This window comes from Mesocricetus auratus, unplaced genomic scaffold (genome assembly GCF_017639785.1).
Source record: "Mesocricetus auratus isolate SY011 unplaced genomic scaffold, BCM_Maur_2.0 Super-Scaffold_100020, whole genome shotgun sequence".
Taxonomy (NCBI): Eukaryota; Metazoa; Chordata; class Mammalia; order Rodentia; family Cricetidae; genus Mesocricetus; species Mesocricetus auratus.
The window spans coordinates 18,958,612-18,982,398 of NW_024429201.1; the positions used below are offsets into that span (position 1 = coordinate 18,958,612).

The 23,787-nt window shown below is 43.9% G+C and overlaps 1 protein-coding gene across 1 annotated transcript in view; it reads left to right on the forward strand.

Moving 5' to 3' along the window:
- The window catches only part of Mccc2 (methylcrotonyl-CoA carboxylase subunit 2), a 73,149-nt gene extending 61,366 nt beyond the window's left edge, over positions 1-11,783 (forward strand). The window contains exons 12-17 of the mRNA XM_040728959.1: positions 877-953; positions 2,747-2,813; positions 5,354-5,510; positions 5,875-5,989; positions 7,980-8,065; positions 11,340-11,783. Of these exons, the coding sequence (XP_040584893.1) occupies positions 877-953; positions 2,747-2,813; positions 5,354-5,510; positions 5,875-5,989; positions 7,980-8,065; positions 11,340-11,457 (620 nt within the window). The 3' untranslated portion in view covers positions 11,458-11,783. The remainder of the gene's footprint in view (positions 1-876; positions 954-2,746; positions 2,814-5,353; positions 5,511-5,874; positions 5,990-7,979; positions 8,066-11,339) is intronic.
- Positions 11,784-23,787: the final 12,004 nt, after the last annotated feature.

Sequence of the window (23,787 nt, forward strand, 5' to 3'; positions counted from 1 at the left end):
ATCTTTGGTTTTTTTGTTTGTTTGTTTTATTCTGTTTTCTCTCTCTCTCTCTCTCTCTCTCTCTCTCTCTCTCTCTCTCTCTCTCTCTCTCTCTGTGTGTGTGTGTGTGTGTGTGTGTGATATGCTTGAAGTACTGGCTTTGTGGTGCTCAGCCCAGCTGTGCACTGGATCCTAAAGGCTGAGTCCAGGTGGAGGGCTTTGGTAGAAGGTCACTTGTCCAGGAATAGCCAGTAAGTTCTTGTGCTCTAAGCACTTGACACCTGTTTCCAGTTGGACCTGGGCTTGTTGAAAAGGGGAAAGAATTTTTCTCTCATCAAGTCCATCTGGTTTGCAAAATTATTAGTCTTTTCTGAAATAACCTTAAGCTTCACAACATAACAGGCTGTGTTTTCCCTCCTTAGATGAACATATATCGTGTGTGTGTGGGGTGTGTGTGTGTGTGTGTGGGTGGGGGGGGTGGGGGGGGGTGTCCTAATGGAAGTGTTGTGGGTGAGAGAGAGATGGCACCTAGGGTCAAAGAGAAGAAAAGATCAGAGCATTCTTTTTAAAGAATTTCTTTAAAGTTTGAAATATTTCAAGGTATACTGGGGGCACTTGCATGTGTTATGGGCATACTCTGAATGAGTCATTTAATCAAACTAAGTAAACATAGATAATTCTACATTGAGCATGGGCTTTCGAGATGCATAAGCAAAACAAGAAACCCGGTACCTTTAGGAATAAGAACTATAAGGCGAACTGTTTCATGCCATAGACAACCTCCATTCACATTTTAACATTGGTCTCAAATTAAAGAATGTATAGTATGTCTCTGTTGCAAAAGAAAAAACCCTGAAAAGCGTAACTCATTTTTTTTTTTTTGCATTTTCTCTTGAGGATTTGCTCGAATATTTGGATATCCCATAGGCATCATTGGAAACAATGGAGTTTTGTTTTCTGAATCTGCAAAAAAGGCAAGTGCTGTTAAATACAGTAAGATTTTATGCTTTTGACATAGTTAATTTTGAAGGTCACATAACAAATTAAAATGTATTTTGTGAGAGCTTTATCTTGTTACCCGGATGTCTTAAAGAGTAAAACACTGTGTGTGCTTGTGCATGAGTGCTACCATTAGACAGTTGCTATGGTAGTTTACGTCAGCGTGGTGTGAGGAGCTGGGGGCAGCACTGTTAGCGTCTGTTGGGTGTTTCAGGGCAATCCCCATGCGGGGCTGGAGTTATAATTGCTTACAGGGAAGTGAGCTGAGTAGCCAGGGAATTTGCCCTGGGAGCATCTCGTTCTACAGGCCCTCTGTGCTGAGAAGTCTCCACTAGCCGTGTCGGTGGTTCTGAGATGTGACCTCTCCCGTCTGCCTCTACCTTACTTTTTGGGAATGTGCAGATAACAGATCATTGTTACTGAAGTCGCAGCCTTGAATGAGGGAATTCGCTAGTGCTCAGAGTTTAGGATTGGGTTTCACATTGGTTGTCTTGGATTCGCCTGAGCTTACAGATAAAACATTACAACTCAACAAAAAAGGTTTGTCTTTCCTATTCAGTAAACAAAGCAGTTCCCCTTACTGATGGAGGAACAGGCTTGTAAGCTCTTAGACTAATCAAGAATGTATTTGTCTTTAAAGAAATGGTTTAGCAATGAAACCAATTTTTTATGTTCTGTTATTCATATAGTTTCCTCAAATCAATTATAAAATGAAGACAACCTCAAAGAAAATAAAAATTAGCCAGGCATGTAGTTTGTTTCTATAGTCCTACACATGGGAGGTTGAAGTAGGAAGGTATTTCAAGTCCAGGCCAGCCTGAGCTGTGTGGAGAAAACCTGCCTCAAAAAATTATCCATGATCACATTACAAAGGACCTTTAAAAGGTCCTTTGATGTTTTAAAAGATATTAAATATTCCTGAAATATCAGCTTAAAGAACACATACACACACACACACACACACACACACACACACACACACACACACACGGGTTTATAGTGTATTCATTGCTGTAGTAAAAATATCAGGCCAGAACTAGACAGTCTGGTTTTGTCTGCCGTCTTGGCACAGGTAAGCCCTAGAGAAGTTACATTTGGCCCCAGTCTGGCATCTCACTTATTGAAATAGGCCCCAAAGGTCTGTGATTTCCTCATCTATAAACAGAGTCATACTGAAGCCCAGCAATTGCCTTGCAACTTTGTGCTTGCCAGGACTGTTCTAGAAGAGGTAAAGGGATTTGTGAAAGCAGAAGAAAACACAAGGGAATGGTTACATAGATAGGTAAAGAATAGTTTCTTAATATCGAGGCTGCAAGTCTTCAACACTGACCTAATCTAAAAATTGTATTTATTTGGATTGTATCAGTAAGTCTGAGGCAGAAGGCATGTCAAATGGTCACCCAAATGTGAGCGTCGGCCTTGATACCCAAGAGGGCTTTCTAAAGTGGGGACCTGGAGAGTGAGAGCAGATCTCTTTCTCTTCCATGTGCTCTCTTGCTGTTTGAGTGAGAGACTGATTTCATCCTGACACAGAAGCTCTCACAGCTTCATGCCTGGGACCTCACAGGCAGTTAGCTAAAGTGAGTGATATGCAGACCCACAGTCCCTTATGCCCTGTTGGTGACAGGGCAGCACCGAACTGCTACCAGAAACAAGAGGTCCTGCCGGCCAGACGGGGCTGTCTCTGGCTGGACGTGTGGGCCTGGTAGGATGCTTGCTAGGGTTCATTTGTTTTTATAGAGCTGGTGTTTCTGTGTTGTGTTTACAGGGAGCTCACTTCGTCCAGTTGTGCTGCCAAAGAAAGATCCCCCTGCTGTTCCTCCAGAACATCACCGGTGAGGCCAAAGTTCTGCTCATGTACACCTGGTTCAGGGCTGCGCTGTCCATCGTGGCTCGTGTGCTAATGCAGAGCGTGTTCATGAATACTGAGATTATCGTGGGTTCTGACTGAAGCGGTTTCCGTATCACAAACTTTCTAATGGCTTCCCTTGACTCCTGCTCCTGTGTACATCTCAGCCAGAGAGCAGCAGGGCGTCCCGTCTTATAGCTGCCCGAGAGGGTATCTAACTCGCTGTCTCAGTATCCTAATGATTCCAAGCACATGCTATGGGCATCGCCTTACCTTTCACCATAAAGTTAATTCTATGGGAAATAATGTCCCATATCTATTCTTTGAGTGTGGGTGTGTGTGCACATTAGAGGCCAGGGGTCAGCTTCAAATGTTATTCCTGCGGAGCTGTCCACCTTGTTTCTGAGCTACGGTGTCTACATTGGCTGACCACTGATCTCTTAGGATCCTCCTGCTCTGTCTTCCCAGCACTGGGAGTACATACAGATGTCCACCAGACCACCTGGCATTCTATGAGAGTGCTAGGGATAAAAGTCAGGTCCTTGTGCCTCGTGGTAAGCACTTTACTGACTCAGCCATCTCCCCAGTCTTGAACTAATGCCTTTTGAAAATGTATGTTTGTACGGAAGCCGGGAAGGTGGGGGGTATTGCATTTTAACCCCAAAGAGTGGCCTGACCCCGTTTTGCGCCTGAACTTCATGTTCCATAGATGATCATAAAGCTAGAGTCTGTTGATCTTGAAGGCCTCTTGCTGTAGGGTTTAGAGGTTCTTTGCTCCGTTTTGTATGTTACCATGTTGCATTGTGTTAATGTAGACACACATCTTAAGATACACTGGCTACCAAGAAACTTTCTTTCTTTGGGACAAACAGACTACTTTTTTAGACTGGGTTTTACTGTGTAGCCTTGCTTGGCCTTGAACACACTGCTAGTCTAGGTTGGCCTTGAACTTACAAAGATCTGCCTGTCTCCTCTACCTTCTGTTTTCTAGAATTAAAGACATGCACCACTACACCCAGCTTTTAATTAGTTGTTTAAATAAGGCAGCCTTACTATCCAGGGCTTTCAACTTGGAACAGGACATTATATAGTAATGGTGCAGAATTCATTCTGTGTTGTGCTCAAGTTCAATGTAGGTTAGATTGTGTGTGTGTGTGTGTGTGTGTGTGTGTGTGTTTATTGTTGTTTTGTTTTTCCAGTGCTAGGGGTAGGAACCAGGGCCTTAAACATGCTAGATAAGTGCCTATCACCTACCACACCCTCAGCCCTTGATGAACTTTGACAGGAATTAGTTCCAAATGGTGACCTGAGAATTCCCTACATGGTGACCTGCTAAGAACAGACAGAAAGTTCTCTGAAGTTTTCACCACTTTTAGGGACCTCATTTCTAATAGTGACTCATCACCAGGAAGTTAAACATGTGCTTAGACAATTTTCCCATTTTCATTTTGTTTTGCTTTGTTTGTGCTGTTTTTGGAGCAGAGGCTGAGTTTGTTTTGCAACATTGTGTGTGGGGAACCTGTGAGACATTGGTGTGTTGATGGACGTGCAATATGCCACTGACTAAATCTGGGGCTGGGGCATCTTAGCTAGGAATGAAAGTGTAAGCTATGTCAGAATGAACAGAGACAAGAGAAGGCTTAGGATGGTCTTCAAGCCACCCTGGCTTTTTTCTCCTTGTTACCGTCCTTTTTTTGGGGGGGTAAGAACTCTGAGAGTGGCAAGGTCTTTCAGGGAAGAATACAATCACACTTTTTGTTTTCTACAGCGCTAAGAGTTCAGGGAGATAGGAAGCATGACTGTTCAGGGTTTTCTGTGTTGGTGTGTTTGTTTGGTTTCTGTGTGTGTGAGTGCACGTTTGCCTGTGTGTGCGTGTCTACAGTGTAGGAAGGAGGGGGACACTGAAACCTGACTTTGTTGTTTTCAAATAAGAGAAGGATGGCCCCTGCCGTGGAATGCATGCTACAACTGCATACCACTTTCTGCCAAGCTGGGGCTTGAGAGAGCAGAGGAACCCTGTAATTACCAAGGGAAACCATTTTTTTTAAGTCTTACTGTTGAACCCCTGGCAGGAACTTGGCATCCCCATGAAACATTAATCTTTATTTCATCAAAGTTTTAAGCAGTACTGCAAAAGAAGCAGTCTCTATTTTAAACCAGGTCAGTGGCTATGGAAACCTTCCAGACTGGTTTTCCGGGTGGGTGGTACCTTTCCTGTGGCCATGCCAGTCTCTCCCTGTATGGTTTGAGATGCTCCCTGGAAGACAGATTGCTTCTGTCTGTTGCTCAAAGCTCTGTGTGTATAGAAACAAAGTGTTTTAAGGACATCTAAAAAGTGGGGAGAGGAATTTTTGTTTCAACTCATTAAAGCACAGTTGGGGTATGTAGTCCTCATGTGACTATTTTGTTAGTATAAGAAGCCTTACAGTAAAGTTAGTTTAGGCCAGGACTTGACCGAACCTTGGTGGAATTGATTTCTGCATGCGCATCTATTGTTCAAGGCTGTGTTTCTGTTCTCTCTCCTAGGATTCATGGTTGGTAGAGACTATGAAGCTGAAGGAATTGCCAAAGATGGTGCCAAGATGGTGGCTGCTGTATCCTGTGCCAAAGTGCCTAAGATAACTGTCATTATTGGCGGATCATATGGGGCTGGAAACTATGGGATGTGTGGCAGAGCATATAGGTGGGTGATCACCACAGCTTTCTTTGAAAGAAAGAAATGTGTTTCATGTGTAATTACAAATGGTCATGTTAAAACCAGGCAGTGGTGGCACATGCCTGTAATCCTAGCTCTTAGCAGGTGGAGGCAGAGGAAATCAGGAGTTCAAGGCCAGCCTTGCCACAGAGCAAATTTGAGGCCTGCTTGGTCTACTGAGGACCCTGTTACAAACAAAACAAAAATAGATTACAGTGTCTTCCAGGCTTGGGATATAAACTGACATTCAGCAGACCCTATCTTTAATCTGGAGTGGAACTCGGCTTGCAGACCTCTGCCACCGTGCCTGATTGTATGGGATGAACTTGATGATACCTTTCCTTTCTCCCAGCCCAAGATTTCTCTACATGTGGCCAAATGCCCGTATCTCGGTGATGGGAGGAGAGCAGGCAGCCACTGTGCTAGCCACCGTGGCAAGAGACCAGAAAGCCCGGGAGGGAAAGCAGGTAAGTGGCTTCCTTCTTCATGTGGTTTGACCATCACCAACAGAGCACCCAGGCCACCTGTGTGTCCGTGGGGAGGGCGATGATGCTCCGCTCCCCGGTCTTCAGCGTGCTGAGCAAGCATGGTACCACTGACCCATGCCTGCGGCCCCAGAAATTCCGGAGCACCAGACCCAAACACTCTGGCTTCTCATTCTTCTGTAGTCAGTGAGAGCTAAGGAAATCCATTTAGTCCTCCTGGGCCCAGAGCAGGCTTCTGATTTTTGTTGTAGCTTTACATTGTTGTTGAGGGTGCCCGGTGGAGATCCAGTCACCTCCTGAGAGCTGGCTAGCATTAGTATTCTGTGGAAGCCGATGAAAGCCAATCAGATGGCTGCTCTTCCGAAGGGTTCTTAGTGTCAGTCTTCAGAACTTTTGTGTGAGTGTTTGGTTCTGACTTTTAATGGCTTTGTTTTAAGCACCAGGTTTGGAAATGTAGCTATGTGTTCTTGGTGTGGCTTATGTATGCTATGGTCTCATCATAGGAAAGATAATGTAGACACCTCCTTGGTGTGTGTGTGGGCTTTGCCCTGCCAGCAGGGATTGTGTGGTCAATGGTGGGGTCTGCAGAGCTGGGATGGCACAAAGGCATTCGTGTCTCTCTCTCTCCCCTCCTCATCTTTGTGTGCCTGTGTGTGGGTACGTGCACACATTCGTGCATGAGAACGCCCGTGCACGGGAGGTCAGGATAGCCTCTGGTATCGTCCTCACCTTTCACCTCGTTTGAGACAGGGTCTCTTGGTTATTTTTCTGTTGTGTACACTAGGCTAGCTCTCTTGTGAGCTTCCAGAGAGTCTCCTGCCTCCATCTCTCATCTCCCCGTAGAAGTGCTGGGACTACAGCTTGTGCTGCATGTCTGTCCAGCAATTACATGCTACATGTCTAGCTATTACAGATGCTAGGGATTTGAACTCAGGTCCTCTGGTTTTGAGGCAAGTGCTTTTACCCACTGAACTCTCTCCCCAGCCTGCCTCTTTGTCTTGGCCTGGCAGCAGGAACTCTGTAGACTTAAGTTGGTGTTTTAAATTCACATTCCTGTCAGTTAATATTGAAACAAAGTGGTGGCTTTGCTTTGTGTGTGTGTCTAGGTGGGAGAAGCTCAAAGGGGAGCTGCTGCTGCTGGTGTAGGTGGGAGAGTAAGCCCGCCTGATGTTTTAAAGGCATGCTTGGCCTTAGCAGACAAAAGCAATCCCTTGTTAAGTAACTGGTCTTTGGTTCATTTGATGTGTAGCTATTCAAACCATGCCTTCTCATATATGCAAATGCAGTGTCAGAGGCTCTTCCTCCAGTGGCTGTTACCTCTACACTTAAGTATGTGTGTGAGAGGGGGAAAGGTTTACTTGAAGTAAGTCATGTAAGTATAGCTGCTTGTTTACATAGTTATTTCCACACTGGAGGTTGAAGCCAAGGTCTCCCTACATCCCTAGCTCTGGAATATTTCAAAGTTGAAAATCAATTCTCCTATAAAGAGTTAGTTAAAGGATTAAAGGCCGCTATGACTGGCCTTCTCCATCTTTTTGTTGTTTTTTGAGACAGTTTCTCTGGGTAGCTCTGGCTGTTCTGGAACTCTTTCTGTAGATTAGACTGACCTTGAACTTACAGAGATCCACCTGTCTCTGCCTCCCAAGTGCTAGGTTCAAAGGCTTGTGCCACCATGTTATGTCCTTCCCCGTTTTAACTGGAGACTGTTAAATGCTTTTTAGTTATATAATTTATGACTCACATCCATTATGGTACCCTGCAGGAACACCCTTGGTTTTGGCTTTGTGTTGTCCTTGACAATTAAACCTGTGTCCCAGGCAAGACCATATATGTTAAAGCATCATTTGCGATCTGTCTATAAATGTGCAAATGTTAGCTGCACCACAATTGCTGACAGAGTATGTCTTTCCCAAATTCTCTAGAGGAGTCAGTCCCAGGGACACTCGCTGACTTACTGTCTCTTTTCTTTCAGTTCTCCAGTGCTGAGGAGGCAGCTTTGAAAGAGCCCATCATTAAGAGGTTTGAAGAGGAAGGAAACCCTTACTACTCCAGTGCAAGGTGGGAGCAGGCCTTCTCTACCCATGAGGGGGACTCCTGGTATCCAGGGCAGCGGCTTTGCAGAGACCTGAACTCTTGGGATGGTTGGCCGTCATAGGAGGATAAATGTAGTGTCTGGCTGGCTTTGATGGTGCAAGCCTGGTACCCTGCCATTTGGGCATCTCTGGCAGGAGAACTAAAGTTTGAGGTCAGCCTGTGCTACACAGAAAGATGTTGTTTAAATAATGCAAGTATTGCTTGGACAAACAGTTACTTTTATGCTATCATTCATTCATGCTAAACTGCTGTCCCCTCCCAGGCTTCCTTGCGCTGATGCTCCATCTCCTTTCCCCCACACCCACCCCACTTAGGGTATCCGTAGACTTGTTTGGCCCTGTAACCAGATGTTGGCTCATGTTAGGAGCTGAGAGTAAGAGTTCTAACCCTGGGTGCTACACATCAGGAGTTGATCCTAATGTCTGCTTGAGCACATGACTTCTGTGTGGCCCTCCTGATTGGTTGCTCCCCCAGTTTGAGTATGAGGTTGACTGATCACACACTGGCACTGGTTAACAAGTGTGCTTGCTTACTCTGAAGGTGATTAGTCACAGCCAGGGTCCACATGTCAGTGCCAAGTAATTACCTCAGACACCATTGCGGCTGCTGGCTGTTTGTTTTCTGCACAGCATAATCATAATGAGGTAATCAATGCTCGCTGCCTGTCCCAGCTGGAGACCGCTAGTACATGCTTTCAGATGGTTTTTCCAATAACTGTAATGTTCAGTGTTATGAAGACTAATCTAAACCATGTCTTCCTTCTTCCCTTGGGCAGATGGAGAAAAGAATAAATACCAGTGTCTTCTAGGTTGTGCTTTGAATCATGCCCTTGACTGGTAAAGGCAGCCTGGAGAGAAGAGAGAAAGGAAATAAGAAAGTTAGAACCCATTCTAGTCCTGGGTTTCATCCACCATGGCCAGCGTAGCTATTGGCAACAGAGTACAAAGACTCTGTTTTGGTTCAGATAATAACATTTGAGATTTTTTGTTGTTGTTTGGCAACAACAGACTGGCTAAGTAAGAATGGTTATGTGTAAGGATGATCCTGAACTCCTGATCCGCCTGATCCCTCTGGAATGCTGGGATTGCAGGCCCATGTGTCACCACCACAGTTAATGCAGTGCTGGGGGTGGGGTTGAACCCAGGGCCTCTGATGGTAGATCACCACTCTACCATCTGAGCTACAGCCTGAGAACATTTTCGAAAAGCCTATCTGTCTTCATGCTAATTGTGTGTGGTGTGTATGTGTGTGTGTGTGTGTGTGTGTGTGTGTGGTTTCCCCACAGACAGATATTGTGGGGGTCATTAGTTCATTTAATTAGCAACAAAGTACTTCACAATCTTTGGTTTGAGCAACAAAGATGTACCTCACTTTGCCATAATGCAAACAGACGTTCAGTAATAGAGCCAGTAGAGGCAGACACACTATAGAAAGCCATGTAAGAGATCTAAAGTAAGTACAAAGTGTGTATGTAAGCTCACTGACAGTTCTGTACATGAGGTTTTGGCTGACATGCTCAGGGACAGTTGAAATATTCAACTTGAAGAATAGAGAATTATATATGAGCCATGAACTTGTTTTTCTAATGCCTAAAATGCATCACCTCTTGGGAAAGATCTCACCCTTTATTATTGTCATACTAACATTAATACTTGTTAATGGATTAAATTCAAGGCATTATTGTAAACATGGCTAAATATATCTTTGGAAATAAATGTTGAAAGACAGGAGGGTTTGCCTATTAATTTGTAGGTGTTTAATCATACTGTTGAAAGAGTTGCTGGAGACAGCAACCTTCTCCCAGAGGACTTTCCAACTGGTTTGGCATGTTCTTTTTTTTTTTTTTTTTTTTTGGTTTTTCGAGACAGGGTTTCTCTGTGGCTTTGGAAGCTGTCCTGGAACTCACTTTGTAGACCAGGCTGGCCTCGAACTCACAGAGATCCACCTGCCTCTGCCTCCCGAGTGCTGGGATTAAAGGCGTGCGCCACCAACGCCCGGCCGGCATGTTCTTATGCTTGGTAAATCTCAGATTAGCAGTGAATCCCTGGTTTGCCTAGGCTTGAACATGGAGGAAGCTGGCTTTCTGGGGTAGCTCCTGGTATTGGAGCCTCTGTTTCACTGCCTGTTGTCCTGGGGATCAAACCTCACATGTACGAGACCAGTGCTTCAATGCCCCGCCCCAGCCCTGTTGTTCCCTTCATGCTTATGGCTCCTGTGTAGGTCTGCTCAAGGGTTGCCCTCAGCCTTGTTCAGGCATCCGATCGAGCCTCTTCCTTGGGCACTCACTAACAAGCCCCTCCATCATTGCTTGGAGGAGTCTGTTGCTCACAGGCTCCTGAGGGCTAGCAAATCCACAGTTCTGAAAACACCATGTTGATAGGCCATTGATCCTTTGGGGTCCCTAGATGAATGTTTTATGAGCAAAGACATGATTCCTGGCTGCCAGTGTTTAATAATTGATGTGATGTCTGGACACTAGAGGCAGTTTGTGTAGAGAAGGTAGAATGACTGCTTCCTAATAACCCCCAAAAGGATGCCATTCCTCTTTTGGCAAGGGGTTTCAAATCTGCAGAAGGCTGAGGCAGGAGGATCACCACAAGTTCCAGGCAAACCTGGCCTAAAGAGTGAGATCTGTCTTTTAAAAAACTTCAAACAATCCACTAAAAAGAAAATATCAAAAAAAGTGTTATTTTTCATTCATTTTTCTTTATAAATTTGAAGGTGTCAGTGAGAACAAACTAAAATCTCTACTCAAAAGTTTCTCTTCAAAGTGGTTTAAAGTTACTTTTTCCATTGTAACAAAAGTAAAGAACGGTGTTTTAAGTTACTTATTTTATTAGTAAAATGCAGCAAGGCTTACACAGTGATTTTCGAGTTGCTAAGACTTTTGGGTAATATGCCTTTAGCGGGTAGATTGCTGGGTTGTGCTTATGGGACTCTCCATGTTAATGACAAAAGCAGATCAATGTGATCGCTACATTTCTGTGCATAGCAAAGGAACAGGAAGTCATGCTTAAAGCTGAAGCTCCGTGTGGCATCCTTGGGTGCGAGCACTGCCGCTCTTTTCTTTGTTCCACTCTGAAACATGACTTCCGGTCAGCGACTGCAGTACGCAGGCGCTAGTCAAGAGCGCCCTGTGCTGTGTGTGTGAGGGGATCCTCTCAGTGATTCTGAGCACGACAAGGCGGGCTGGCGGCTGGATGGCAGGTTCACAGTGACCATTTTCATCTTTCCACAGGCTGTGGGACGATGGGATTATTGATCCCGTGGACACCAGGCTGGTTCTGGGCCTTAGCATCAGTGCAGCCCTCAATGCGCCCATCCAGAAGACCGACTTCGGCATCTTCAGGATGTAACCCAGACGCGGAACGTGTTGCCACATGTACACATGCCACATGTATAAAAATGAACATGTGTAACTAAGCCTTAAAAACTTGAGATTTACTGGACATGTAGCTGTCACGGGAATTCTTTTTTTAACAGTACTTTGCGCTTTTTTAATTGTAAAAATCAATGAGAATGTCTGCTTGATGAGCTTTGGTTTTTTGTTTGTTTGTTTTTTAATCTTTCCTGGAAATCTTTTCCATGGCTCATTTTTTATCGCCTATGAAATGAAGAGACTAATTTGCAGCTACCCTTTGAGAACCACAAACAATTTGAAAATATAAAATTCTGTATGTTCTCGGGTTGTTGAGATGATTAATATAAAATTGCATTCCGCCGGGTGGTGGTGGTGCACGCCTTTAATCCCAGCATTCGGGAGTCCGAGGCAGGAGGATCTTTGTGAGTTCGAGGCCAGCCTGGTCTCCAGAGCGAGTTCCAGGACAGGCTCCAAAGCCACAAAGAAACCCTATCTCAAAAAACAAAACAAATAAATAAATAAAATTGCATTCCTTCTGAAGTGATTGTTTTCTCGATTATATTTGATATTTCAGCACACTTGTTTGTGTGTGTGTGTGTGTTCACATTTGTATTGTGTGTGTGTAAGTGAGTGTGTGCGTACACACGACATGTGCAGGCAGAGATCAAAGACCGACTTTAGGCATTGTTCCTCAGAAGCTATGCACACTTTTTTATAAAGATATATTTTATTTTTATTTACGTGTATGTGTTGGGGACAGGACGGGGGCGGGGGCGGTGCTGGGGGGATGGACACAGAACAGCCAGGCTGCCCTGGAGGTGCAGTTACAGGTGGTTCTGTAATGTGGGTGCCGGGAACCAAACTGAGGACCCCTGGATGAGCAGCAAGTGCTCTTCAGCCGCTGAGCCGTCTCTGAAGCACCGCCCACCTTGTTCTTTGAGATGTGTTCTGGAATTCACTGGCTCAGCGAGGCTGGCTTGCCAGGGAGCCCCTCCTGCCTCTGCCTCCCCGACACTGTAAGTGTGCCCCACCACACCTGGCTTTGTGGGGTTTGGAGGTAAAATCGGGTCCTCATCTTGTTTGGCAAACACATTACCTCCTGAGCCGTCTTCTCAGCCTTCAGCACCCTACACTCAGTTTGAAGGAACGTCTATTCCTTTTTTTCCAGCCACTGTCCTGTCTCCTGTAGGAGTCAGACTTGCCACTGTATGCACTCTGGGATGTTTTCCATCCCATTCTTCTCCCCTTACTCTGTCATTTCCAGGCTTCACTGCCAGCAGCCTTCCCCAAGGTCACCATTGACCTCCATATTGCTGATACCAGTGGGCTCTTTCTTCTGACCTCACCAGGTGATGGGATTCTGTAGCATCCTAGTTAGTTGGACACTGCCCACTAAAATGTTGTTCTTAGCTTTCATGGTGTAAACACTATTACCAACATTATCAGCTCGCTTTGTAAGGTGTTTCCCCTTGAGATGCATTCTCCCTCACTTTCATTATTTATCTTGGTTTTCATTAGCAAATGCAAGGCATTCTCATGCTAAACTATACAAATAATACAAGTATTCTTTTTTCATATGAGTCTGTCAACTTCATCTACTTTTTAAGAGTTTAAATTTAGTTCAGAACAGACAAAAGCTGGCCAACTCTAAATGTGACCATATCATACCCCATGTCAAGCTCAGGATCATTTCAGAAGAGGGGACAGAAAGACTGCTGACAAGACCACCTGAATGTTTGAACTCATAAAGACTGTGACTACATGCACAAGACCTGCAAACAATCAAACCAGTCAAATCCCAGCATGAATAGGGAGGAACTTTGTGAAGTCCCACCCACAGCTAAAAAGCTGTTGGCAATTGATGGCTGCTGGGGGAACAAGAATAAGTTCTCTTCAGGGATGCAATCCCTGACAGGCAGTGGCCCTAAATATCTTTTTGTCATTTATTTGAATACATTTTTCACCACTTCCCTTCCCTCCTCCCCTCTCCCCTTTCACCCTCCCTCATGCCCTCCACATTCCCAATTTACTCAGGAGATCTTTTACACTTTTCTAGGTGGATCCATGTGTGTCTCTCTTAGGTTCCTCTTTGTTACCTAGGTTCTCTGGCGTTGTGGCCTGTAGGCTGGTTGTCCTTTGTTTTATGTTTAATATCCACTTATGAGTGAGTACATATTATGTTTGTCTTTCTGGGTCTGGGTTACCTTACTCAGGATGGCTTTTTCTAGTTCCATCTATTTGCCTGCAAATTTCAAGATGTCATTGTTTCTTACCACTGAGTAGTACTCCATTGTGTATCCATTCTTTGGTTGAGGGACGTTTAAGTTGTTTCTGGGTTATGGCTATTATGAATAATGCTGCTATGAACATAGTTAAACAATGTCCTTGTAGTGTGAGTATGCATCCTTTGGGTATGTGCTCAACAGTGGTATTGTTGGGGCTTTAGGTAGATTGATTCCCAGTGTTCTGAGAAACCACCCAATTTTCTGAGAAACAGCTGATTTCCAAAGCAGCTGTACAAGTTTGCACTCCCACCAGCAATGAAGGACTATTCCCCTTACTCCACATTCTCTCCAGCATAAGCTGCCATCAGAGTTTTCAATCTTGGCCATTCTGATCAGTGGAAGATGGTATTTTGAAATGGTTTTGATTTGCATTTCTCTGTTAACTAAGGATGTTGAGCATTTAAGTGTCTTTTGGCCATTTGAGATTCCTCTGTGAGATTTCTCTTTTTAGATCTGTACTCCCTTTTTTATTGGATTAGACTTTTGATGTCTAGTTTCTTGAGTTCTTTGTATATTTTGGAGATCAACCCTCTGTCAGATGTGGGGTTGGTAAAGTTCTTTTCCCATTCTTTAGGCTGCCATTTTGTCTTGTTGACCATGCCCTTTGTTTTACAGAAGCTTCTCAGTTTCAGGAGGTTACATTTATTAATTGTTGATCTCAGTGTCTGTGCTGCTGGTATTACATTTAGGAAGTGGTCTCCTGTGCCAATGTGTTCAAGGCTACTTCCCACTTTCTCTTCTGTGAGTTTCATTCAGTGTGGTTGACTTTATGTTGAGGTCTTTGATCCATTTGGACTTGAGTTTTGTGCATGATGATAGATATGGATCTATTTGCATTCTTCTACATGTTGACATCCAGTTATGCCATTTGTTGAAGATGCTTTTTTTTCCACTTTATAGTTTTAGCTTCTTTGTCAATAAGGTGTTCATAGGTGCGTGGATTGATATCAGGGTCTTCAGATCAACCACATTGGTCCATCTGTCTGTTTTTATGCCAATACCAAGCTGTTTTCATTACAGTAGCTCTACAGTAGAGTTTGAAGTCAGGGATGGTGATGCCTCCAGAAGTTCCTTTATTGTACAGGATTGTTTCAGTTATATCCTGTTTTTTTTTTTTTTTGTTTTTTTCCTTATGAAGTTGAGTATCGTTCTTTCGAAATCTGTGAAGAATTTTGCTGGGATTTTGAAGGGTATTGCATTCAATCTGTAGATTGATTTTGGTAAGACTGCCATTTTTACTATGTTAATCCTACCTACCCAAGAGCATGGGAGATCTTTCCATTTTCTGATGTCTTTTTCAATTTCTTTCTTCAAAGACTTAAATTTCTTGTCATACAGGTCTTTCACTTGTTGGAGGTCCTGCTCATCACTTTTTAACCTCATCTTTCAAACTCCTCATGGGAGAATGGTTACCCCAATTTCAGTCTTCTGGTTCTTTGGACCTACTTAGTCCTTCCCACCTGTGTTCTACCAGGCTCCACCTGACTATACCATTCTACTGTATTTTTCAGCACTTAACCATTCATCATACACTCTGGATTCTTCCTGATGCCCGTGACTTTCCCAGGCTTGACTGGTGTCCCGCTGTATGCTCTTACGGAATATAATCTAGTTCCTTTCCCTCCAATTAATCATTCAGCCATAAATACACTTCCACTCTGTCCACCTGCTAGAGTGTAAGCCCCATTTACTTGTGTCTCTGATGCCTGGGACTTGAAAGGACTCAGTATTTGTTCAGCGAATGGGGGGGAAATCCTTTCTGTACCTGATGTCATTAGGTCACATATTTTTCAAATCAAGTGATCAATTCTATGACCAATTCTAGTTATCAAGTATTTCCCTGATAAAATTTCAGAAGTATTCAGGAAGTCTAATTTGTGGGAGAGAGGCATAGAAATACAAGATCACAATCTGAAATAGTTGGCATCTTTAGAACACATTAAATTAAAAAATGTGTATGTGTACGTGTATGTTTGTGTATGACTGGGTGCAAGTGTGTGCATTCTGATAGACATGTATGGTCAGAAGACAACTTTTGGGAGCTGGTTCTCTCCTTCCATCATGGGATATAGGGCTCCAACTCAGAGTATCAGTTGTGTTTTCTGTCTTTTTTTTTTTTTCTTTTGAGACAGGGTTTCTCAATGTAACAGCCATGGCTGTCCTGGAATGTACTTTGTAGACCAGGCTGGCCTTGAACTCACTGAGATCCGCCTGCCTCTGCCTTCCAAGTGCTGGGATTAAAGGTGTGAGCCACCACCACTTGGCATGGTTTGAGCTTTCACATGCTGAGCCATCTTTCTGGCCTGGGAACACAATTTTTGAAAATAGGAACACAGACCCATTTTTACCACTTTCCCTTAAATTCTTGAGGGGACTGCATCAAAAAGATTCTGTGTCATGTGTCTTTAATGGGAAGGTTGCCTTGGAATTTAGCATGCCTTGTTTCCTTGGGCATGGGTCATCTCTCCTAGATTACTCTGTTTTTGCTAACATTGCTGTCAGGAGTTACTGGTTGTCCTTTGTTTCTTATGCATCTGCACATCTCCTAACAAAGAATAATTCACTTTCCTCTCGGGTGTCAGCACCTTCAGCGTTAGGAAGAGGTGTGTGCTGCAGATAGTGCTGGAGATTTGTATCCAGCTGTCAGAAACTGCCGTGCACTCTGGTCTTCCAGACATTTCTGTCTTTAGAATCTTGCTCCTAGGAGGCCTTCTCAGATTCTAAGATGGTGAGTAAGCCATATTAAGTTTTTTCAAATCAGTTAATGAGACAAGTAAGTTGGCATCCATATCAGAAAGAGAAATGGATTTCCTGTTACTACTGCGCAATTGTCCCTTATCGCAGCTGTCAGTGACTGGAAGTTTCCTGGATGTTTAGGGGTGTTTGGCTTTGGGGTATCACTAATCCCACATCTAAATTAACTGAAGAGATGACTGGAGAAGATGCCAAATCAGCCAGTCTGGTGTGGGCAGGATTGAACAACAAAAACCTTGTCCCAAACAAGGTGGAAGATGACACCTGGGGATACCCCAGGATGTCCTCTGACCTCCACATATGTGACATGGCACACACTCAGATAAATTATAATTTAATGGGTATGATTTTTAAAAATATTTTATTTTTGCATGGTGACTTATAAATTTTGGTTAGGGTGTGAGCTGTGAGAAACATTATGAAATATAGAGTGAATTAGTCTCCAAATTTGCCTCTCAGTACTTAGAGAATAGAAAGAGTCAAGACTACTCTCCCCCACTCCCAGTTCCCAAGAAATATGTTTTCTAATTAGAATATGTCTAAATAGAGAAAACTAATCATAGCCTGGTGTCATTTATAACAGTTCTCTAAAAATGTTACAAATGAAGTCCAAGTAATATATAGTGATGACATGTGGGTTTGCACTGTTGTGACTAAAGCCTTTTCCCACAAAACACAACTAGCTCACTTTTATTTCATGGATCTAGAATCAGAATATTGACGATATAGTGGTTTTCTCCAGCTTTTACCCTTAGGTAAATGTGCATTCCCTATGCCAGCCCTGTGTCAACGGTAGAGACATAAGTCACCCAGCTCCCCCTGGCACACTTTTGAGAGTAACAGGCCCTTACTAATAGTCTCACTGGGAACCTGATCTTGGGACTGTGGGATGTGTGGTCACTCTGCCACTCGTCATCATGGATCAAGGTGCCGTGGCTTCGAATTAACTTCTCATACTTCTCACAAGCCAGTATTCAGGGGACCTGCTTTGTAATTTCAAAGGTAGATTTCAGCAGACAGGGAATTAAAAAAAATCCCCATTCTAGAGACAGAGCCAGGGAAGAGTTACCATGCTGGGATAGAGGTGACGTCAGATTTCCAGACTCAGTGGTCAGTGGTCTAGTGACTGAGGTCTCTCTTTCATAGAGAGGGCCTGAATCACAGGCTCCCACTTGTCTTAAGGTAGAGAGGGAGGTATCTCTGAGGGAGAACCAGTGCTTGGGGGGGGTGGTCTCAGAGTGAAGTTGCTGAGAGAAAGTAATGCCCCGTCACCCTGTCACAAGTCAGTTGGAGAAGGAACTCTCAGAGTGCCCTTCAGACAAGCATTCGGTGAGAAGGGAGCACAGGAGAAAAGCGGGTGGCATTTTGAGGTGCCGAGACGTAAATAGCAAGATGTGTCTGTGGGAAAAGTATTAAACACTTTTGTTTATTTATTTTTGTTTTTTGAGACAGGGTTTCTCTGTGTAGCCCTGGCTGTCCCGGAACTCACTCTGTAGACCAGGCTGGCCTCAAACCCACAGACATTCACTTTCCTCTACCTCCCGAATGCTGGGATTAAAGGCATGCGCCACCCGGTTAGTATTCAACACCTTTAAACCATACATTCCCATATCTATAGGATAATTAGAAATAACCAGTTCTAGGGGTTAGAGAGAAAAGTGGTTAGAACACTTGCTTCTGTTCCACAGGACCTGGTTGACTGGCTCACAACCACTTATGTTTCTAGCCCCGGGGGATCTGATGCCCTCCTGTGGCATCGAGGGCGCCTTCACACATTGGCAGTCAAACACAGCACAAAACAAAAACAAATAGTTTCTTCTGAAGTTGTCTATAATTTAAAATCTACCAGTGTCAAAAACTTAGGGAGACAAAAGTAAATGAAGTGGAAAACATCTCCATAACCCACTTCCCCAGAATAATTGCTGCTTCCTTGAATTCTATTTCACTCTACCTGTAAGAATTTGTTTTGCAAAAATGATGCATTTCATCTTACTCAGTGACCCGTGCCTTCCCCTGATGTGTTCTAACTATACTGATGTGTTTACAAGTAATTAATTTCTTCTGTTACAATCGACATAACATTAAATTATACAGATGCCATTGGATGTACTTCTTTCCCCGCTGTTGGACATGGAGTAGTTCTGATTTTCTAATACTGCGATACTGCAATGTGCTGCTTTTTAATTCTCTTTACCTACATGTGATTTTTTCCCCTATAATAAACCCTTAGAAGTGGATAGTTGAGTCAAGGTGCTCAGGATTACAGGACACATTGCTCAGCTTTGCTCTGTGAGCATATTTTTATTATACCAGTATGATGCCAACCAGATTGTTTGGTATGAGGTCATGTTTGTTTCGTTGCCTAACAGTTGTGTCTGAATGACCGACCATGTTGTACCAGCAAGTTAAGAACTCAGCATGAGGGCAGGGCAGTCGTGATCAGGGAAGAACACAACTGAGAGGCCTACGCTGGTCCTGCGCTGCTGCTGACAGTTGTGGGCACCGGAAGAAGGCGGCTGAGGACCAGAACGAGCTAGCCAGGAAGTTCCTTCCCTTCTTCCTTCTAGACACTCAAGTCTCCGCCCCTCAGATCCCCCATTTTCTCCACTAGTCTGTGGCACTGGGTTGAGTGGGCCTGAGTCGGGGAGCTTGGGTCAAATAGTGTAGGCGAAGAACTTTGGGATTTCACATACAGATTTACCGGAGGGTTTGGTGGGACTCATGGTGAAAACCACTGGAATTTATTTTGTTCTGATGAGCAAACTTTTACGGAGGCAGACTGTGGGCCAGGCTTTGGGGTTAAGTGCAAGTGTGGCATGGTGCCCGCTCTTTCACAGCATGTAGCTAGTGACTTCTGAAGATGTCTCATTTGCCCAGTATCTCCATCTTTTGATGAGCGCGCCCTCGTTCCTTGGGCAGTACCTTTCTCTTGTTCCGTGCAGTCTTGGTGACTGTGTCCTGGCCTCAGGTGTTGAGTCTTTGTCAGGTGGGTGTCTCCGGCAGCTTGGCTGGCACTAAAGGCAAAAATGGGAGACTGGTCTGGAATGGTTCCTGTGGTCCCAAGGTTTGTTCTAGGGCTCCCTAGACCTGCCCCGGCTACCAAGACTATGCAAGCCTGAGGCACCTTCCTTTTTCCCGGTGCTACTCACGTAGTTCACCAGCATCGGGTCTCAGTTCTTGTAACAATAAACCCCGAATGGTAGAATGTCTTGTCCGTCAAAGGTTACAGTGAATCTCTGTTTTTAAACTTGATGTAAAGTTTTCTGTCTTCATACCTGCTCCCTACCCCAAGCCTCTTGATGGACCTGCCTTCCATTCCTAAGTGCTGGGATTGTAGGCTCTAGACACCACACACCACCATGCCCAGCTCTCTGGCATCTGCATTAAAAAAACAAAAACCCTTTCAGGAAGAAACCACTGGAACTAAGTTTGGTTTTGTTTGTTTTTAAATGATGCAGACAGCAGTAGACTGTGGGTATTGTTCTTCAACACAACATTCCAAAAAGGAGGGTCAGCCATCACCAGTGAGGGCAACCAGAGTACTCAGACTGTCACCAAAGAAACTCAGTTTGCTATAGTATCTGTCACTGAAGTACAGCACTGGACAAGGATTTAGTCACCTTTAATTGGAAATGAGGTTTTAAAAATTCTGAATGTCTTCCAATGGGGATAATTTAAAGACAGCTAAGAGGCACAGGTAGAACAAGTGAATTCTTAGGTAGGCTCCAGTGGTCTTTGACAAACTTTAAGGCCACGGTGAAGGTCTTATAGGAGGTGTAAAAAGGTTACCCACAATTCCTTTGGAAATGATGTGTTGCTTTCATTGTGTGGCTATTGGGAACTATTTGGAAAACTTCTGCTTTTATTTTGGAGCTTCTGGTATTTTAGCTTTTTTTCCTGTCTTGATTTTGAACACAGCTTGTTTTTCATTCCTCTTTTCACCATAAACAACAGTTCCTGGAACTGGGCACTGAAAATGAAGTCTTCCACAAGAATTATGTCAAATCTATGCTAGAACAGACTTAACATCTATGAATAGACAATTAGAAGTGCTTGCTAGAAAGAACTCAATATGGAGTCAAGAGATCTGGGTTCTTTGCCAGGGTAGGGATCTAACCATGGGCAGCCCTCTTTCTCTTTTGAATTTATTATTATTGTTAGTAGTAGTATTGTGGGGGGGTGAGGGAGAGCATGCTCACATGGGTTACATGTGGATGTGTGGCTGTCTCTTCCTTTACTTTGGGCACATATCACACTCGGGTGATACTGACCTTCTTATATCTTTAATGGAAAGGTATGACTTTAAAGGTCTCCCATCTTGGTTTCTCATTAAAATCAGCTATGAGGGTTTAAAGCTATGCTTGAATAAGAACCTTTGTGGTGTGATGAGATATTTTAAAAATTCTTAACTGCTTTAGAATAATGGATCTCAAACTTCAGTTTACATCAGTATTGAAGGCTCTAACAGGCCAGTATGGCAAACACAGGCCAGAGCGTGGCAAACATTGCAGACGGGCTTAGTCCTTTCACCCCCTTCCTCTCCCTTGCTAAAAACTGTTACACTCCTAAAACGCCAAGGTCCAACAAGCAAAATTCATTATTTAGCTACTATGTCCGATCAGGGTTTACCAGCTCACGCTAGCGCAGACTCCCCTAAGAGTCCCACCCCTGTAGAAACGCCTCTCTTGCCTAATCCCTTGTTTCCTTGCTTGTGCTTGCTGCTGCTGCTGCCTCTGCAGCCCCGCCCCACCCCGTTTGCTCTTCTGGGGTAATTAATAAATCTTTGTACTGAGAATTAGGTGTCTGGGTGTGTCCTGATTCGGGACGGGGATGGGGGGCTCCCTTTCAAATATCATCTTGGATTGTTTTACTTTGTTTCTTTTTCTTTTCTGTCATTGTTATTTATCTATCTATCTATCTATTTATTTATTTTGATAGTGACTCACTACATAGCTTACACTGACTCAGATCTTCTGTGCTGGTCTAGAACTTACCTCAGTGTCCTGAGAACTGGGATAGCAGACCTGTGCGGCCAACTCCAGCCAGAGGCTTCTTAACATGCAGGTTGCTAGGTAACACGCCAGTTTCTCAATCCTAGGTCTGCATGTTCATTCCTGACAGGCTTCCTGATCACACTGCTTCAGCTGAGCAGAAGGTGCAGATGACTCTAATTCCCTTTGTAGTGCTTCATTTTAGGACTCCACGAGACTTTTGCCATGATAAATCATTTACATATAATTCTTGTCACATAATTGTGCATTTCTCTCCTCAAGTTTTGGGGTAGATTAAATTTATTTCAACATCTCAGCAAATGCTAATTAAAGTCAGACATTTGGCTCAGCGAGTGGAGAGTTTGCTGCATAAACCTAACTACACAAATTTGATACCTGGACCCATGGAAAGATGCAAGGGGAGAACCAACTTTGTGAAGTTGTCCTCTGGCCTTCACATGGGCTTGGTGACAGCTCCCCTGCCCTACACCATCATATATACACACAGCTAACTCATATCCCGAGCTGTATGCGAGACTCACTGAGGAACTCCCAGTGAGTTCCATGGGGCTGGAAAGATGGTGCAGCAGCTAAGAGTGCATGTTCTTCCAGAGGACCTGAATTCATTTCCCAGCATGGATCAAAATTGCTAGAACTCCAGCTCCAGGAGATCCCACGCTGTCTGGCCTCAAGTAATATCCACACACATGGCATCCCCACAGAGAGAGAGAGAGAGAGAGAGAGAGAGAGAGAGAGAGAGAGAGACAGAGACAGAGACAGAGACAGAGACAGAGAGAGAGACAGACAGACAGACAGACAGACAGACAGACAGACAGAGACAAAGACAGAGACAGAGAGAAAGCACCTCCTGGAATAAATTGGACATTTTCTCAGGTTGGGACCATTAAGTGGATAATATGCAATAATCAACACCAACACTGACTGCAAGACCCCTCCATGAATTTAAAATTGTAAATTTCAGATCATGCACGAATTAGGTGCCACTCACAGCCCCAGGAAAGGTCTGCCTTCTTTTGACTCCCTGGCCCTTTTCTGGCTCTCTGCTAAAAGTGAGAAGTTTCTGATGAGATTTTTCCACAAGTGATGGACAGAAATAAGAGCAGAGCAAAAGCAAGTGTTTTACGTAACGGGACCTAACAGCAGCAGACACACCACTTCCCTGGGATTGCTCTGAGTCATCTTTCTGCTCTGGTGCCCATGTTGCAGCCTCTCTGTGGGTTAAACAGGGGTTTAGGTCTCTATGGATTCCTGCCTGTTCATCATTTCCAGCTGACTGAGTAGATGCTTTAAAAGTGGAAGATTCATCACTCACATAGTTGGTAATCTGAGATCATTATTTTTGAGATCCTTTACTCTGGAGAAATGTATGTAATAATCCTAAATCCTGTGGCTTGAAGCACCTTCATGTTGTTCGAACATCTCAGCCATGGCTGTCCATCTCTAGATATCACCACAGGGAAACTGAGTGAAAGTATATCTGTGAAGCAGGAATTCCTTAAGCCCCTAGGAACCCATCACTCTTTGTGGGTTTCTATTTCGGACACCTCGGAAAGTGGAATCATATAGTACTCATCTTTCTGTGTCTTGCTCATTTAGTTTAGCTTAATAACATCCAGGAATGACCTTTGCTTGTTGAGTCTGTGGTGATGGGAATTCAATCTGCCTGCATTCTCCTAGGTGCTCCATCCAGAAATGTGGGTGTCTCTGTAATCCTTCCCTGCCTGTATCTGATGTTTAATTGACCAATAAATCTTACTAATCCTACCATTCAAAAAAGCTCCTTAAATCCCCTTCTTAGTCCCTGAACCTGTTTCAACTCTGCCTTTGTGATAACTTCACATCAGAGCTCTTAGCCAGTCTCCCTGATTATCTGCCATTACTCAATATTTCATTAATTCATTCACCAAATACTTAGCATGAGCATTTCTTGTCATGAACTGAGCCAGCTTCTTAGATGACAAAGTGTCCCATGTAGCCCTCTGAGCCATTTATCTAAAAAGAAGGAGTCAGATTTTATCCAAGTGTGTAGAATTCTGTGCCTTGTTTTTCCTGACCCGATTGCCTCTCAATAAAAGGTTGAAATGGAGATCAAAATTCTTGACAAATGAAGGCTCCAAACAGCATGAAAAATAAGAGTAATGAATACAGGAAAATAAAGAGCTGATGTTTATAGAACTGAAAGTCTGGTTTTGCAGTCATAGTTAATATGAAAAAGTACAAAGATTTAGGAATGTTTGATATGGCTATGCTTAACCGTGTGTCAGGATGCCCTCT